At 31.4% G+C, this 20,358-nt stretch overlaps 2 protein-coding genes and 1 non-coding gene across 3 annotated transcripts in view; 2 read left to right on the forward strand and 1 right to left on the reverse strand.

Moving 5' to 3' along the window:
• The first annotated feature begins 6,265 nt into the window (after window positions 1–6,265).
• LOC139840274 (probable LRR receptor-like serine/threonine-protein kinase RPK1) lies at window positions 6,266–7,683 on the forward strand. The gene has a single exon (XM_071830537.1). It carries the CDS (start codon window positions 6,406–6,408, stop codon window positions 7,588–7,590), a length of 1,185 nt encoding a protein of 394 aa, XP_071686638.1. The 5' UTR covers window positions 6,266–6,405; the 3' UTR covers window positions 7,591–7,683.
• A 192-nt stretch (window positions 7,684–7,875) lies between these two features.
• TRNAT-CGU (transfer RNA threonine (anticodon CGU)) lies at window positions 7,876–7,947 on the reverse strand. The gene has a single exon. It is a non-coding gene; the product is annotated as a tRNA-Thr (tRNA).
• Window positions 7,948–7,986: 39 nt separating this feature from the next.
• Window positions 7,987–20,358, forward strand: part of LOC139843514 (ubiquinone biosynthesis protein COQ4 homolog, mitochondrial-like) — a 40,601-nt gene continuing 28,229 nt past the window's right edge. The window contains exons 1-2 of the mRNA XM_071833613.1: window positions 7,987–8,113; window positions 8,638–8,848. Coding sequence (XP_071689714.1) covers window positions 8,666–8,848 — 183 coding nt within the window. The 5' untranslated portion in view covers window positions 7,987–8,113; window positions 8,638–8,665. The remainder of the gene's footprint in view (window positions 8,114–8,637; window positions 8,849–20,358) is intronic.

Genomic DNA, 20,358 nt, shown 5'->3' on the forward strand with positions numbered 1-20,358 from the left:
ACTAGTTTAATGGAAAGACTTAAAGTAATTTATATCTTGGTTGTTATAGCATATACTTTTCCAATAAAATATATTGAAAAGAAGTTGTATGTTGATTTTATATATTCAACATACATATATATATATATATATATATATATATATATATATATATATATATATATATATATATATATATATATATATATATATATATTGACTTAAACATAAAAGTCGACTTGAAATTGTTACAGTTAGAAAAATATAGAGTGAAAGAAATTTGAAACAATATAAAAATAAAGATTTAAATAAGATTTCAAATCCGAGTAAACATAATTTGACTTGAAAAGTTAAGATATTTACTGAAATCACATCTCGTACATGCATATAATGATATTAATGAGTTGATATATTTTTAAGTATTGTATAAATTAGATTCAGTTTGATATTCGGTTAACCAAAGTCAAAAATTTCAAAATCGAAAATCTAACCGAAAAGAAGTGGCGGAGTCACATAGTGGATAGTGGGTGCAAGTGACACCACTCACTAGCCCAATAACTATACCTGAAAATTGAGACTCAAACACTCAAATTCGGGTCAAATGGGTTAAGTTTTCGGGTCAATTGGGTCTTGAGAAAAATTAGGCCTAACAATGTAAGTCAAAACTTAAAAAAGGATTCAAATGGGTTTCTCTCCAACCTATTAAGTCCTGCACAAAAAATGAATGAATGGGTCTAATGGGTATCAATACTCAAAGATCAATAAATAGAAATTGGTTTAATGGGTTTTGTGAATTGGTCAAATGGGTCGAACATAAAAAGTTTCATCCGTCAAAAATTTATAAAGCATTCATGTTTATATCATTTATTATGTATATTAATGTTTCTTATGTATATTTAATAAATAATAATAACAAAAATAATGTAATAAATATAAAAAAGCGATGTAACCCGTTTGACCCATTTTATCCAATTGAACTGTTACCCGTTTTGACCCGTTACCCAAATCGACCCAACCTGACCCATTTTGACCCGTTTAAAAAATTGACCCGTTTGACCTATGATCCATTTCATCCCAAAACCATTTTGACCCGTTACCCAAACCGACCCAACCTGACTCATTTTCCAGGCATACCAATAACCTTTAAGCCCAACACAAATTTCTAGCTTTATATTTGGTTTTATATAAAGTGACCCCACATATTTTAACTCATGACCCCATAAATTTCTACAACCCAAATCCAACCGCCAAGCATATTTTTTAAAGCCCAATTACATGAGATGTGATTTCCCCTTGCTAATAGATAATTAGGTAGGCACAAATTACAGATAAGATGAATTATTTATTTATTATTATTACATATACCTCAAATTAATTAATCTATAAATAATAATAAAATTTTATAATGATGATGTAATTATTAGGCTAATTCATTTGTTAAGAAAAATCAAAAAAAAAAAACTAAGCATGGTGGGTGATTTCATTAATTTAAATAATTTTGAATTAAAATTAAATCATATTAATTAATTATTATTATTAAATCTTATTAATAATTATTTTAATTAATAAAATTTAAATAATTTTGAATTATTTTAATTAATTATTTTGAATTGAGTACGAGAAAGTATAAAAGCTAGGCAGAAGGAAACAATTCTAAATTTATATTTTAATTTACTTATTTAAAATAAAATGACAACCAGTACTATCTCTTATGATTGGATGTGGATTGTTTAATATGCATTTTAGGTGTTTGATGAAATATTCAGCTGACGAGTTTCTTAGTCAGACTATGTGGTTCCACGGGTCATTAAATTAAATGACTTTAGCATTTACGTTCACTTAATACCTAAAACATATTATTAAACTGTTTCATGTAAATAAACTCGTGGTTCCACATGTTATTTCACTAGTGTTTATTGTATAATCTCATAGAGTCATATGCTCGGCAACTATTATTTTTTATATCTAACTACGAATTATTTAATATATATTTCAAATTAAAATATTACTATCACAACTATATTCAATATCATTTAATTATATCATGTGTATCTAGATGCAAAGCACATAAGGAAGGACTATATATATATATATATATATATGAAAAAAAGTAAAAAACTATCATCCGATGAGAGAAGAACCTTCAAGTCCAAATATTTTTGACAAATCTGATATGCGAAACCAATGAATGATGAATGAAAGATGAATATGTGAACAAATGTCTTCTTAATGCCATTGAAAAAAAAATCATAGGAGACAATTGTGTTAGAAGATAAATTGAATTTTTTGCACTTGGAATTAATCATAGTTTGTCAATTAAATTTTCATGACTCGGTATATTCTAGTTTTATTATGTGACACCACTCATTCAAATTCCTGGCTTTTCCACTGCCGAAAAGACAACTTCAAATTCAGTTTTGGCTTTGCTCGATTCAAAAACCATATAAAAAAATCGGTTTGGTTTTTCTCGACTTGGTTTCGATTCGATATTTAATTAAACGGTTTCAAACCATATATTGAATACCCCTAATCGTATGGCCCTACAATAATTGCCGGTTAAACGATAACTATAATGAGGTTTGGGCTATCCTCTAAAGTACTAAACTTCTTCCCGCCTTTTATGAAGCCAAATCAATATTAATCCTTGAAGAATCCAAAAAGCAAAAACACGCATCTCATGCATCTCAAACATCCAACAACCACCAAAATGCACTTATGACTTCTACCGTTTCACTACCAACACAACAACATTCCCCTACTTGATACTCAAACAACAAAATCTATGGTTCAACAGAGGACGAAGCAACAACAGTTGTGGTCGTTAGCTCTATAACTGAGGTTTTCCCTCTCGATATTGAACGCATCCTCATTGCGCTTATAGCCCATGGGTCTGGCCGTCTGGCAACAACAGCCACAATGGGCTCCTGCACCCTGTCCTTACCCTACCACTTTGTGGATATAACCCAATAACGCATCAAAGGACAAAACACATAGAACTAGATATTCATTTTTTATGATAAAAGGTCGCATGTGGTCACGTGGGTGTTCTTCACGTCCCTACTCGTTTTCACTAGTTGACATTTCACCAAAAGGTTACCTTGAATATCGTTTGAAAAATTTAGGTCCGGTATTTGTCTTCATTCTACTTTGGTTGTGACTGAGGGAAGATTATAGTATATGTATATAAGATAGTCAAACAGTATTGTATATCCTATCCATAAGTAGTGGATAGTTTGGAAAGTATGTTATAAATTAGCCAGAATAAATGTTAACCGTATAATCATCTATTTATGTGTATATATACGATCATAGTTCTGAAATACAAGCATATTTGACTCTCTCTTTCATCTAGAATGTAAAGGAATTTCTAATGGCGAAACTACAACCGACGATAAACAAAAAGATTGTGACGATAAATTCATACGTAATAAACTTAGACGACTTGTATCGGTGGTAAGACACGACGTGTCTTGCCGATCTGGAGGGGAAGAAACGCAAGAAACAGGCGTATCAAGCCGTCACTTGCAGGAGTTTCCAAGCTTCGCGTTTGAATGAGACGAGGAAGGAGACGGATGTCACTTACACGTGGCATTCATTGATTGTTTTTTTTTTACCGTTGCAGACTAAAAAAAAATATTGTTTGTATTTAATTTTGATTTTCTATATATATGTACACGGATGATACATTTTAATCTCACACACTCCACATTTTCCTTCTTATTTTCTTATCAAAATACATACAATCTACTAATTTAATTAGTTCACAATGGATAAAACTTTCAAAATGCTAGAGTTTCTTGTGGATGATTAGGATGATGAAAAGATTGTTAGTTTTGTTAATAGTCTAGCGCAAGAAGAAGTCGATGGAGAGGCAAGCAGTCGAGTCCCTCGAACCCGGGTTATATTAATAGGGATCGTGAAGATACGGCTATAAGGTTATACAATGATTATTTTGCGGAGTCACTGATGTTTCCTGAAAATTATTTTAAACGACGTTTTCGAATGAGTCGTGAGTCATTTCTTCGAATTGTTGAAGGTATATCTAATTTTAATAGTGCCGTTATTCTTGATTATTTTATGTATTTTCAGGAACGTCCCGATGCAACGGGCCGTCAAAGTTTGACAATTCTCCAAAAATGCACAGCGGCCATATGTCAAATGGCATATGGAACAACTCCTGATTTGTTTGATGAATATATAAAAATTGGGGAGAAAACGGTTGCGTTATGTCTTGAAAATTTTTGTCAATGCGTATTTCATTTGTTTGCTAGACAGTATAGGCGAAAACCAACTGCCGAAGATATTGCTAGACTTTATAATTTTCATGCACAAAAACATGGTTTACCGGGTATGTTAGGTAGTATTGATTGTATGCATTGGGAGTGAAAGAATTGTCCTATTGCTTGGCAAGGACAATACACCAGAGGTGATCAAAAAAGGCCTTCTGTTATGCTTGAATCAGTCGCCTCACAAGATTTGTGGATATGGCATACATTCTTTGGTATGACATGTTCGAACAACGACATTAACGTTTTAAATTTTTCTCCATTGTTTAACACTATAAAAGATGGAACTGCTCCACCTTCACCATTTGAAGTAAACGGGCGTCGCCACGAAAGAGGGTACTTAGGTGATGGTATATACCCAGATTAGGCTATATTGGTAAAAGTGCCTCATAATCCAACTGACGAACTTCGTAAAAAATTTAAATGGTTTCAAGAAAGTGCAAGGAAAGATATTGAACGTGCATTTGGAGTATTACATGGTAGATTTGCAATGTTAAAAACCCCGACGAGAACTATTGACTTCAACAAAATTAGAAGACATATGTATGCTTGTATTGTATTACATTACATGATTCAAGAAAATAAAGGTTTTGTGATTGAACGGTGAGAAGAAAGAATGATACAAAGGAACCCACCAGGTCGGTTAGAAAGGAATTTGAGGGATCGAGATGCAAGGATTAAGGAAATAAAATATAAGCAAGTTCACAAACAGTTGAAGGCAGATTTAACCGAGCACGTTTGGAACTTATCACATTACTTTCGTACTGCTAATAATGAGTAATTTGTTATGTATTTTCTAGTTTCGTTTAGGAATTTTAAAGTTATGTAATTTTTCGTTTTAGTAATTTAAATTAATGTATATTATGTTTATTTATATTTATGAATTGTTTTTCTATTTTAAAGGTTTTGCCGTTTATTTCATTAATTCCTAAACGATTATATTAATTTCTAAAAAAAAGAACAACAACATACTTTCCTAAAAACGATTAATTTAATTCCTAACGGCTATCTTCAACAAATACATTCATCAATCTTCGTAATCGCGAATATCGTATTGCTTCTATGGCTGAGATTCAGGTACAACTTCATATTCACTTGCCTCAATGGCGTAGCTCTCATCAATTCATTCGGTGTAAAGCGTAATTGGTTGATTACGTAACAAGGCTCGCCCAATCACACCAAAACAATCGTGATCTTCTTCAAGTAGCGAGACAGGACCATTGGGTTTTTTGAAAAACCATACTTGTTTGAACATGTAAGGTATGTCATGCTGGAGCAACTCAAGCAGCTTCAAATAATTAGGACACTCACGCACATCTATGTAATAATCTCGTGTTTCGTACGGGGTATAATTCATCAATTCCTGATCAAATTCACCTCCGTAATGAATTTTAACGCAAACATTCAACGGGCTCATTTCGAAGTGTGTGTGTTATGATTTGAGAGTTTTAGAAGAGATGAAGTGTGTGTTATGATTTGAGAAGAGTGGTTGTATATATATGTGGGTAAAAACTAGCCTTTTTTTAAAAAAAAAAAAGAAAAAAGAAAAAACGGTTCAATAATATAGCCGTTATAATTTAAAAATATTTTTAAAATATAAATATAAGCATATAATAATAAAAATAATATAATATAAATATAAATAAATAAAACAGAAAAGGAAAACTAAAATGTCACTTCAGCATTCCACTAAAAGTAACATCAAAAAAGAAATATCACCACTACTTCACTCAAAAAAGAAACACGTCATACTCATTTAAAAAGTGTAAAAAAACGAGTGACACCACAATAAAGGCGTCTTATAAGTTGAAGTCAATTTGTTTAACGGTAAGCGTTTTTAAGTGAAATAAGGTAAGTCTAGTCAAAAGTCGTCTACTGTCGCCGACTTGTTCACCGCAATTAACACGTGTCGCATATTCTATGGTTAATGTAGCTGCCATTGTTGACTTTAATTATCCACGTACACCGGGCTTCCTATAACACAACCAATCAAAATAAGTACTCCTGTAAATGCAAATTTAAACGCGTGAAGAAATCAAACATTCAAATCCATGTAAGCCCGTTTTCAAAAACTTTCAATTTCGAACAAAAAAAGTCTTGATTTTGAATTCTGGGTATCAATTTTCTCGGGTGAAAACTGATGGGTTTATTTGCGTTGTTCAATCTTTTACCCGTTTCTACGGTTTCGGGTCATATCGAATTACCGCAACAATCACGGCGGATGCTTGTTGATTCGGGGTCGAAAGATGGGAATAAAACTGGTTTCAGCTCATTTGAATTGATATTAATTATAGTTGTATCACTAATTGTTTTAATTCTTATAGCTTTGATCGTTGTTTACTTTTGTTTTCGAAAACTTAAACGGAATTCATCACGAGTTAACGGAGTTCCGTCACCACGTCGTTCGGGCACCGAACGTCTCGTGATCTTTAGAGAGCTCGGTGTACCGTTAACTTTTGACTCCGTTATTCAAGCTACCGGAAACTTCACTATGAAATATTGTATTGGTAGTGGCGGTTTCGGGTCAACTTATCGGGCAGAAATAAATCCGGGCACGACAGTTGCCGTGAAACGGCTGACCGTAGAAATGTGTCAAGGGGTCCCACAATTCAATGCAGAAATTCGTAGTTTAGGCCGAATTAAACATCCGAATCTTATAACATTGATCGGATATTGTGCTAGTGAATCAGAAATGTTATTAGTTTATAATTATATTTCTGGTGGTAGTTTGGAGGATTTTATTAGGTTAAACAAAAATCGAGTTACCGGGGTGAAAGTAGTTACTAAAATTGCTGCTGAAGTGGCAGGCGCGTTGGCATTTTTACACGACGATTGTAGTCCACGTATACTTCATCGAGACGTTAAGCCGAGTAATATCTTACTAGATAATAATTATAATGCTTATTTGTCGGATTTTGGGTTGTCACGCTTGCTCGAGGGGTTCGAGACACACGTGACAACCGGGGTTGCGGGGACATTTGGTTATGTGGCGCCCGAATATGCTTTAGCATGTAGGGCGTCGTATAAGGCAGATGTGTATAGTTATGGGGTGATGTTACTTGAATTGATATCAGATAAGCGGGCTTTGGACATGTCTTTTTCGGGTCAAGAGAATGGTTTTACGATTGTGACGTGGGCGACTATGCTATGGGAAGAGGGGCGGATGGATGAGGTGTTTGCGGATGGATTGTGGGCCTCGGGGCCGGAAAATGTGTTGCCGGAGTTGTTACAATTGGGATTGAGTTGTACGATGGAATCGGCTCCCAAAAGGCCTACCATGAGGCAAGTTGTAAGAAAATTGAGGCAAATACAATGTTGTTTTTGATTGTTGACTTTGTCAAATGTATAGTTTGATTTTTTTTCAAGGTAACGAAATGTATGGTTCAAGTTGTCCATTATGTTATCTACTTTTTATGTTCATACTATGTATCCGTATGAGTTAGAGTATCGTTTTACAGTGAAAGTGAATGGAAGTTTCTGAGTGTCCAGCAGACCTTTGAATGTACTTTTCCAAGTGATCAAAATGATTACAAATTCCACATAAATGATATACTACGTGCTGTATAACTACTTGACATCTAAAAAAACGAATTTTTAAAACTGATATTAAAGCCCCCGGTGAGGATCGAACTCACGACCTTTCCCTTACGAAGGGAACGCACTACCACTATGCTACGGAGGCACATGTTTGTAACTCTTATTAATTTAAATTACTTATATAAATCTACAAGTGTTCTATGACCACGTTTTCAGCTTTGCAATCCAATTTTGTTATTACTCCGTACTATTTTTACCCGTGTACTTTCTTCGACGATTTATGCGACTTCCGTTTCTTCGATTCTATTCGGGTATGTATATGATTACTCGTTTCGTTATATAAACTAATGTTTAATGATCTTCTGTAACTGCAAATTTGAATTCTTTTAATGAAACCTTTTTCGCTTTATTTTTGTTTTATGTATTAAATGCCAAGTGTTTGATGAAATTCCCCAATGAGATTGTTTAAGTTTCTCAAGCATAGATTCCCACAAAAGCATCCAATTGATGCGTTGTTGCACATTTGATCTCTATTTAAAATAAAAAAAAAAAAATTAATTTGATTGTGATATTTAATACTGCCTACTATGTTAAGGGTTCGGTAAGGGATTGTTTGGGTAAGCTTATTGTCAGAGCTTATGTGCTTATAAAAATTCGAAAAAGCCACTCAAAGCCAGCTTACTGGCTTTTCGCACGTAAGCTTTCGATCGTCATTTATGTTGTTTTTTTTAATGTTAAATGTCTTAATATGTGTCTAGTTTAACTAACACTGTATTAATTCTTGGTAAAAACTAAACGGTAACGGGTCATCGATTATGTTATGCTTTTGAAACAGATCTTAGTTGAAGTTTTTAGCATACATCATGTTAGAAGGGGCTCGAGTTCGACTTAGAGGTTGGCAGCAGGCTGCAGTTGCTGTTGGGTCTGCAGTTGGTGCATTAGTAGATCCAAGACGAGCTGATTTGATAGCTGCTTTGGGGGAGACAACTGGGAAACCTGCTTTCGAGAGAGTACTTGAAAGAATGAAAAAGAGTCCTGAAGGCAGAGTATGACCCTTTCGCTAATTCTGTTATTTGAATGTTAATTTCAGTATTTATTGTAGTTGAAACTAATGGCTGGGCGGGTTACATGTCCTGGTTGAAATTGATCAATTTTTGGTACAGATCAAATGGACAGTGTTTGGTTGAATTGCAAACACGTTATATGTCTTATATCGGTAATAAATGTGTTGCATATGGTTACAAAGACAATACTATCATAGGAGTAAGCTTCTATTTTTTGAATGAAATGATATAGAAGGTTGTATTGTATGGCATAATAGCATATAAATACATTTTGGATGACTTATAATCCGTTTCACATTTCTCTTTTAGTTAATTATCTTGGCATGCTTGAGACATAATGGTAACCTAAACCGATCATGTGTAAGTAAATAGGTTGAAATTGCCTGCTGGTATTTGTCAGTGTTGTCTTGTTTTAATCCTTGAAATAGGTAAGACCTATGGTCAACTTGAAATGCCCCGTCCTAATCCATCTGGACGAAGTCATCATCATTTGATCCCAGAGCGATGATCGACTCCAAGTAACGTCCTTAAAATGAGCAAATGCACAGCGGAAGGTTTCTTTCATACCTGAGAATAAACATGCTTTCAAGTGTCAACCAAAAGGTTGGTGAGTTCATAAGTTTATCATAAATAATCATTTCATAATTCTAATAAACCACAAGATTTCATATTTTCATTTCTCATAAACATACATCCCATGCATAGAGACAAAAATATCATTCATATGGATTGAACACCTGGTAACCGACATTCACAATATACATATACGAATATCCCCATCATTCCGGGATCCTCCTTCGGACATGATATAAATTTCGAAGTACTAAAGCATCCGGTACTTTGGATGGGGCTTGTTGGGCCCGATAGATCTATCTTTAGAGTTCGCGTCAATTAGGGTGTATGTTCCCTAATTCTTAGATTACCAGACTTAATAAAAAGGGGCATATTCGATTTCGATCATTCAACCATATAATGTAGTTTCGATTACTTGTGTCTATTTCGTAAAATATTTATAAAAACATCGCATGTATTCTCAGTCCCAAAAATATATATTGCAAAAGCATTTAAAAAGGGATTAATGAAACTCACGCATATAAATATTGTAAAACAGTTAATAAAACAGTGCATGTATTTTCAGCCCAAAAATGTAATGAGTAAAAGGGAATAAATAAACTCACCTAATGTATTTTGTAGTAAAAATACATATGACTATATTGAACAAGTGTAGGGTTTGCCTCGGATTCACGAACCTATATCATTCATATGTATATTAATACATGTATTCGTAATCAAATAAATTTATATATTATATCTTAAATTATATATCTTATATATAAATTTGTATATATTTAAAATAGTTAATTTTATATAGTTTAATATTATATTAAAAATACATAATTTGTAATATGTAAATACTTATATAAATAATCTTAATATATATAATTATATGATATGAAATGTTAGGGTAGTTGTAACAAATATACTCTTTTATGGAAAATATTTATTTGTTATGATAATATTGTTAATATAAAAGTAATAATGATAATAATAATAATAACTTTAATACTAATACTTATGTTCATACTAAATATAATAATACTCATAATATTTATTTTAATTATAATAATGTAAACTAAATTAGTAAAAATCATGATAATAATAACTAACATAATAATAATAATAATAATAATAATAATAATAATAATAATAATAATAATAATAATAATAATAATAATAATGATAATTATAATAATAATAATAATTATAAGGAGTTACATATATTTATACTTAATATTTTTAATGATCGTGACCATACTTATAATTATCCTAATATCTTAATAATATTATTATATTATCATTTTTATTATAATAGTTATAGCCATATAATATCGTTTTAAATTCTTATCATTAATCCATTTTGTATTATACCTATCATGATATTGTATTAGTAACCATATTAACCACAATTTTAGTACTTTATTAATACTTAATCATAATAATAATAATAATAATAATTATAGTAATATGAATAATACTACCTTTAGAGTAGTCATCTTCAAAAAAAAAAATGTCAGTGCTCAGGCTTGAACCCAAGACCTCTCATGTAACACCAACACACCCCAAATAATCGTTTAGTGGCCTGCGGCCCAATACCTCAGTCCAATTGTGTAATCCAATAACTAAATAAAAGAAGTCCACTTTTAAAAAAAAATGATTTGTTGGGCAATAATAATATAAACAGCTTAAGCCCAAAAGTCTCGATGGCCTGCCTTATCATACGGTCCCCTATCATTTATCATTATAATTTTTATTTTTTTTATTCACAGCTCAGCTTCGTTTTCCCCAAAATCCTACGAGCTCCCAAATTTTCCAAGATCCCGTTCAATAATCAAGTCACAAGATCAATTGAAATTGTTTCCTAAACCCTCGATTAAGAAGTCTGTGAGGGAAATCAAGACTAAGATCAACAACAGCTCCGATTTTGTTAATAACAGAGGCGATGGTGATGATGGATCTGTAAGTCAGAAATTGAAATTCAAATCCATCTTATCAAATGTTTATCTGTTTAATTATTTATTATTATATTATTATTATATTTTTTATATGAACATGATATAGATGAAGGATAATGGTATTGGTAGTAATAGATGATTGTTTGTTTGATGGCGAGTCACAACAGAAACAGAGTAGTAGCAACTGAATGATGACGTATAGTTGGGGTATTGTCAAGCATTAACAAAGATAGTAAATATGGTTCTAACCTATATAATGATGGGTTGATAATGGTTTCTTGGTTTGGCTCGATTGAACAGAAAAATAGAAAGTAATTATGGTGTTAGTAATTTAATGGGTTCCGGTGGTTTGCAGGGGTGGTGATTGACAAGGTGAGGGTGTTGGAGACGACAGGTGGGGTGGTTCGATGATGATGGTTTTTGGTTTCTTTTTGGGTTTTGCCTGATTAATACGAAAAGTAAAAGATATTGATGCTCATTAGTCGGCTAAAATGAAGTCTGACCTTTTAATGAATTTGGATAGAACCCACAAACAGAAGTTGCTGAATAATCTTAATAATTGTTTCTTTATTCTCTTCTGTTATACTTTTCGAATAGCAGTAGTTGAGCAGTTGCAGCCAGGCGACTAGGAGCAGCTAAAACAGAATCAAATAGCAGTAGGAGAACGGGCTGTTATGGTGCTTGTGATATAAAGCGAAAGGTAAATAAGCATATAGCTGTAGCAGTAATCACATATATTAGTAATTGAGTTTTGATGATGGTTTACATGATTATCATGGTAGTGGTTGTTTGCTATGGTTTGAAGTGGTGATCGAAGTTTTATGAAGAAGAAGATGTAATCTTTTGTTGTGTCGGTGAATTAAGGAGTGAAATGAAGCAGAGAAGGCAAGTAGAGGAATGAGGAAAAGGAGAAAAGTGATGATTGATATTCATTATCCTCTTGGTATATGAATTTTTATGTATATAATTAGATAGAGGGTAGGTTGATTAAATGAATAACTAGGGAAACAATAATTCAAAGTTATCAATCATGCACAGTTATAATTTACTTTTCATATTAAATTAGAAATGTGTAATATGTGACGTTACTTATTAATAGTTATTAGTGATTAGTTATAGTCCTTGGCAAAAAGTCATAATGGTTGATGTCCTATATATACATGTATGTACGGTTATGTATGTGGTGTGGTGGAATTGCATCAATAGAATAATTAAAATATTTCCCACTCAATTTGGTTTTTCACCTGGTCAGTATCCCACTAAGTTTAAATCATAACATAATCAAAGTGGCATCAAGTTTAAACGGTATTTTGCATACGATGATTATTTGTTAAGGTGGTCAAATTTCAAGACAATTTCTTGAACATGCATACTATGTGGTACAAGTAACAAACATATTGTTAATTACACAATTTACTTTCTACAATGTTTACCAACGAATTAATGAAAGGAGAAGGGAGGTGGGTGTTCTCTATCTAAACCCATTGATATATATATACATATATAATATATAATATATAATAATTATAATATTAATGATAGTAATAATAATATTTTAATTAATCATATTATCGAGGATTGAAAGGAAATAGTATCAAACACACTAGCACGTGAAATTCTCGAATAGTAAAGCCACCAGTTAATATCTATCGACTTTTATTTAAAATCAAGGGTATTATATGGTTTATTATTTTACAATTTAGTTCTTACAATTAATTAATATATTATTTCAAATTATGTTTCAACTTAATATATATATAAATGTATATGTATCTATTTATAAGTAGTTGTTCGTGAATCGTCGGAACGGGTCGAAGGTCAAATGGTTTCTTAAACTAGTTTAAAAATTTTGAAATTCAATTTAATAGACTTTGCTTATCATGTCGAAACCATATAAAGATTAAGTTTAAATTTGATCGGAAATTTTTGGGTCGTCACAGTACCTGCCCGTTAAAGAAATTTCGTCCCGAAATTTGAGTGAGGTCGTCATGGCTAACAATAAATATGTTTCCCTGACGAATATGAGCTGATAAATAGAGTTTTATCATTATTGAATAATAAAAATAATTCGATTATTCGAAGAGCACGAATGAAGCTATCACAAAAGAGTGAAATGAATAAATGAAGTTTCGTTTTAACTTTTGACGTTGTCTTGGTTGAATTCCGGAATTCAAGGGATATAAAGAAAATCTTCGAAATCTAAAAGATTTGATTCTTCGACGAATAAGGAAAATAAAATTTCTATAATTAAATACGGTGATCTGCCTCGATTACTCTGTCTGATATTTCCATTATAAATTAAACTTTTTCCGTTCCATTATTCTCACCATTCCTATACTTTCTTTCTTAGTTCATACATCCAAAAGATTGTGAAAATGCTTAATCCATTTCTAATCCTTGATATTTTTCTAATTATCATTTCTGTCATCCCTCTTTTCAATCTTTCCACCAGAAAAATCTGTTTACTTCTATTATTACCTTGGGGTGATACTATTCTTAATTCTACCGTGTCCTTATATTGCTATTCATATTAATATCCATGGTTTGTAACCTATGTGTTGTTATTGGGCTTTATATTTTCTCTTATATTTTGGATCTCTTTACCTTTTTATTATCCTCTCGACCTTTAGTAAAGCGAGCAACGGTCCAGAATCCGTAAGTACGGAGTTTTCGAATGAACTTAATGTTCTAGCCAAGAAAGAACGTAATCGTACGATTTGATTAGTCAAATTATCAGAATCATTGAGAATAGAACTATCAAGAATATACTTTCTTGATATGTTCAGAAGTTAATCAGAATGAAAGAGTTATGTAACATGACACATGATGACGTTATAATCTGTGAATTATCATGTTCCATTTAAAAACTCAGCATGACTTATTGTAATATAATCACGTTGATCAAATGTCATTATATTATACTAACTCATGCATCAGTTCCCAACATTACTTCAATAACATTCATATTTTAAGCTCGGTAGTTTATAGAATATAGAAACTAATAGTTTCTATATGATGTAACACTGATAGCACGAAGAGATTAATGATTTCAGATAAGAATAGTTATGAAAATATCTTCAGAAATATGGAAGATATTTATAATGAAAGATACGATGATATCTTGAAATTTCTAATATCGAAGGATGGTGAAGGAAATTTGTCCGCAAGAGTTTGGAGTCAGAAGTAAGGTATTCGCTAAAGATTTAATCAGAAACAGAATCATCAGGATTCTTAATGTACAAGTTTAGTCCTTTTGATTTGTTCAGAGACTCCTTCGTGATTTCGCATAATCTGCTTTTTGGTACTATTTTTCTTTTCTTTCTATTGAGCGTTTCCAACACTCCATTCTTTTGTGACAACCCGGAAATTCCTAACCAAATTTAAACTTTAATCTTTATATGTTTCCGACACGATAAGCAATATTTGTTAAGTTAAATTTCAAGAATTTTAAACTATGTTCATACATTCATTCAACCTCGACCAAGTTCCAACGATTCACGAACCATTATACGAATATGATTATATATGTATATGTGTATATATATTATAACTTGAAACGTAAACAAAATATTAGATTAAATACTTTATATGATTGTATCTGTTTCAAAATGTTTATCAATGGAATTAGAAGATAAGATCAAATGATTGAATTATCAGATATATTGAATTATGATTACAAGTTTCTTTTGAAAGGCCCACGTTGATTTGAGAAATCTTTCCATTTTAACAATATTCGAAAAATGGTAAAGTGATTTATAAATAAGAACAAATTGTCAATCATTGAGAACTAGACAAAGGATAGTGGAAGATTGAATCTCATAAAGACTCGATTGATCTATTTAGTTTCAAACGTACAAAAACGTTTTCAGTTTAAAAAGAACTTTATTATTAAAACGTATATAACTTTTATAAATATCTAGAACTACTTTTGACAACTCATTACTTAACTAGTATGATAAAGATAACGATATTTATATTTTATTTTATTAAATATATATAACGATTTAAATTAATATTATATATATTTATATGCGTATTATACGTACATAGTTTTATACTTTTACTATACTTAAACTTTACCTTTACTTTATTTTTACTTTACTTTAACTTTAATAATTCACTTTAATAATTCATACTTTAATAATTCACTTTAATAATTCATACTTTAATAATTCATACTTTAATAATTCACTTTAATAATTTATACTTTAATAATTCACTTTAATAATTCATACTTTAATAATTCACTTTAATAATTCAAAAATCTATTATAAATAGAATTCAATAGGTTTCATTATTTCATAGAAACTTGAAAATATTTTTCTCTAAACTCTCTCAATCAATTTACATATATATATTTACTCCGTATTATTTCAAGATATTATTAGTATACATAAAATATTACGACGGAGTGCTGTCCGAGTGATTTCGAAATTGTTTTTCGAGTAGGATAGGATTAAGGAAATTATGGGTTATAGCTATGGAGGTGATTGAGTATGGTTCATGGGTATGCTCGTGAGGTCAATATAGTGTTTATCATTACCGTTGCGTCTACGAACCTTTCCTGCAATATTGAATCTCAATATTGATACGTGAGTTGTAGTGACCCGAACTTTTCCATGTTTATATATATTAATTGAGATTGATGTTTACATGATTAAATGTTTCCAACATGTTAAGCAATCAAACTTGTTAAGACTTGATTAATTGAAATAGGTTTCATATAGACAATTGACCACCCAAGTTGACCGGTGATTCACGAACGTTAAAACTTGTAAAAAAACTATATGATGACATATATATGGTTATATATATAGTTAACATGATATTATGATAAGTAAACATATCATTAATTATATTAACAATGAACTACATATGTAAAAACAAGACTACTAACTTAATGATTTTGAAACGAGACATATATGTAACGTTTATCGTTGTAACGACATTTAATGTATATATATCATATTAAGAGATATTCGTACATCATAATATCATGATAATATAATAATTTAAAATCTCTTTTGATATTATAAACATTGGGTTAACAACATTTAACAAGATCGTTAACCTAAAGGTTTCAAAACAACACTTACATGTAACGACTAACGATGACTTAACGACTCAGTTAAAATGTATATACATGTAGTGTTTTAATATGTATTTATACACTTTTGAAAGACTTCAATACACTTATCAAAATACTTCTACTTAACAAAAATGCTTACAATTACATTCTCGTTCAGTTTCATCAACAATTCTACTCGTATGCACCCGTATTCCTACTCGTACAATACACAGCTTTTAGATGTATGTACTATTGGTATATACACTCCAATGATCAGCTCTTAGCAGCCCATGTGAGTCACCTAACACATGTGGGAACCATCATTTGGCAACTAGCATGAAATATCTCATAAGATTACAAAAATATGAGTAATCATTCATGACTTATTTACATGAAAACAAAATTACATATCCTTTATATCTAATCCATACACCAACGACCAAAAACACCTACAAACACTTTCATTCTTCAATTTTCTTCATCTAATTGAACTCTCTCAAGTTCTATCTTCAAGTTCTAAGTGTTCTTCATAAATTCCAAAAGTTCTAGTTTCATAAAATCAAGAATACTTTCAAGTTTGCTAGCTCACTTCCAATCTTGTAAGGTGATCATCCAACCTCAAGAAATCTTTGTTTCTTACAGTAGGTTATCATTCTAATACAAGGTAATAATCATATTCAAACTTTGGTTCAATTTCTATAACTATAACAATCTTATTTCAAGTGATGATCTTACTTGAACTTGTTTTCGTGTCATGATTTTGCTTCAAGAACTTTGAGCCATCCAAGGATCCATTGAAGCTAGATCCATTTTTCTCTTTTCCAGTAGGTTCATCCAAGGAACTTAAGGTAGTAATGATGTTCATAACATCATTCGATTCATACATATAAAGCTATCTTATTCGAAGGTTTAAACTTGTAATCACTAGAACATAGTTTAGTTAATTCTAAACTTGTTCGCAAACAAAAGTTAATCCTTCTAACTTGACTTTTAAAATCAACTAAACACATGTTCTATATCTATATGATATGCTAACTTAATGATTTAAAACCTGGAAACACGAAAAACACCGTAAAACCGGATTTACGCCGTCGTAGTAACACCGCGGGCTGTTTTGGGTTAGTTAACTAAAAACTATGATAAACTTTGATTTAAAAGTTGTTATTCTGAGAAAATGATTTTTATTATGAACATGAAACTATATCCAAAAATTATGGTTAAACTCAAAGTGGAAGTATGTTTTCTAAAATGGTCATCTAGACGTCGTTCTTTCGACTGAAATGACTACCTTTACAAAAACGACTTGTAACTTATTTTTCCGACTAGAAACCTATACTTTTTTTGTTTAGATTCATAAAATATAGTTCAATATGAAACCATAGCAATTTGATTCACTCAAAACGGATTTAAAATGAAGAAGTTATGGGTAAAACAAGATTGGATAATTTTTCTCATTTTAGCTACGTGAAAATTGGTAACAAATCTATTCCAACCATAACTTAATCAACTTGTATTATATATTATGTAATCTTGAGATACCATAGACACGTATACAATGTTTCGACCTATCATGTCGACACATCTATATATATTTCGGAACAACCATAGACACTCTATATGTGAATGTTGGAGTTAGCTATACAGGGTTGAGGTTGATTCCAAAATATATATAGTTTGAGTTGTGATCAATACTGAGATACGTATACACTGGGTCGTGGATTGATTCAAGATAATATTTATCGATTTATTTCTGTACATCTAACTGTGGACAACTAGTTGTAGGTTACTAACGAGGACAGCTGACTTAATAAACTTAAAACATCAAAATATATTAAAAGTGTTGTAAATATATTTTGAACATACTTTGATATATATGTATATATTGTTATAGGTTCGTGAATCAACCAGTGGCCAAGTCTTACTTCCCGACGAAGTAAAAATCTGTGAAAGTGAGTTATAGTCCCACTTTTAAAATCTAATATTTTTGGGATGAGAATACATGCAGGTTTTATAAATGATTTACAAAATAGACACAAGTACGTGAAACTACATTCTATGGTTGAATTATCGAAATCGAATATGCCCCTTTTTATTAAGTCTGGTAATCTAAGAATTAGGGAACAGACACCCTAATTGACGCGAATCCTAAAGATAGATCTATTGGGCCTAACAAACCCCATCCAAAGTACCGGATGCTTTAGTACTTCGAAATTATATCATATCCGAAGGGTGTCCCGGAATGATGGGGATATTCTTATATATGCATCTTGTTATTGTCGGTTACCAGGTGTTCACCATATGAATGATTTTTATCTCTATGTATGGGATGTGTATTGAAATATGAAATCTTGTGGTCTATTATTATGATTTGGTATATATAGGTTAAACCTATAACTCACCAACATTTTTGTTGACGTTTTAAGCATGTTTATTCTCAGGTGATTATTAAGAGCTTCCGCTGTCGCATACTTAAATAAGGACGAGATTTGGAGTCCATGCTTGTATGATATTGTGTAAAAACTGCATTCAAGAAACTTATTTTGTTGTAACATATTTGTATTGTAAACCATTATGTAATGGTCGTGTGTAAACAGGATATTTTAGATTATCATTATTTGATAATCTACGTAAAGCTTTTTAAACCTTTATTGATGAAATAAAGGTTATGGTTTGTTTTAAAATGAATGCAGTCTTTGAAAAACGTCTCATATAGAGGTCAAAACCTCGCAACGAAATCAATTAATATGGAACGTTTTTAATCAATAAGAACGGGACATTTCAGTTGGTATCCGAGCGTTGGTCTTAGAGAACCAGAAAATTTGCATTAGTGTGTCTTATCGAGTTTGTTAGGATGCATTAGTGATTCTGGACTTCGACCGTGTTTTCTTTAAAAATGATTGCTTAACATTTTTGTTGGAAACTATATATTTTTAACATATGAATATTATGTGATATATTAATCTCTTAACGTGTTTGATATTATGTGATAGATGTCTACCTCTAGAACAAGTCCCATTGACTCACCTAATAATAATGAAGAGTCAAATGTAAATTGGAATGATTCGTGGACTGATTCACAAGTTCCCGAAGAGGAACCGGAAGAAGAGTCGGAACCGGAAGAAGAATCAGAACCGGAAGAAGAATCGGAACCGGAAGAAGAATCGGAACCGGTGGGGGAAATAATAAAACGGTTAAGTAAAAGAGAATCCTCAACCAACCGACCAAGGTTAATTATGGTCAATGGTGTTTCTGCCAAGGAAGCAAAATATTGGGAGGATTTCCAATTCTCCGATGAATCGGATTCCGACGAGAATTCCGATGATGTTATAGAAATTACCCCAACTGAATTTAAAAAGGCAAAAGAAAATAATAAGGGAAAGGGCATAAAAATAGAGAAATCTAATTCCAACCCCGATGAACTTTATATGTATCGTCAACCCCCAAAGTCCTTAAGTTGTAACAATGACCCGGGAACCTCTAAACCACCAGGTTTTTCTAAACCAATGTGGAAAATTACGGCTCGTATTAGGGGAACATCATATATCCCTAGAAACTTGGCAAAACGAACCAAAACCGAAGAAGAAGAAACAAGCGAGTCGGAATAAGATAGTTGTATTCGTGTGGTGTAATATATGTAATATAGTGTGCTTATGCTTTATGATATATGTAAAAATTGCTTGTATTAATAAGTATTTTTTTTTTATGAATCTAACTCTTGTCTATTTTACAGTATAAAAACACAAAATGGATAGACAACCCAATATTTTAAGAGACCTACCCGGAGACATGATTGATGAAATCTTGTCTAGAGTCGGTCAGAATTCCTCGGCACAACTATTTAAGGCGAGATCAGTTTGTAAGACATTCGAAGAACGTTCCAAGAATGATTTGGTTTATAAAAGGCTTTCGTT

Source organism: Rutidosis leptorrhynchoides, chromosome 4 (assembly GCF_046630445.1).
Source record: "Rutidosis leptorrhynchoides isolate AG116_Rl617_1_P2 chromosome 4, CSIRO_AGI_Rlap_v1, whole genome shotgun sequence".
NCBI classification, from domain to species: domain Eukaryota; kingdom Viridiplantae; phylum Streptophyta; class Magnoliopsida; order Asterales; family Asteraceae; genus Rutidosis; species Rutidosis leptorrhynchoides.

Excerpts from the sequence above, each read along its gene's own strand:
- LOC139840274 (XM_071830537.1), top strand. The coding sequence starts at position 6,406 with ATGGGTTTATTTGCGTTGTTCAATCTTTTACCCGTTTCTACGGTTTCG.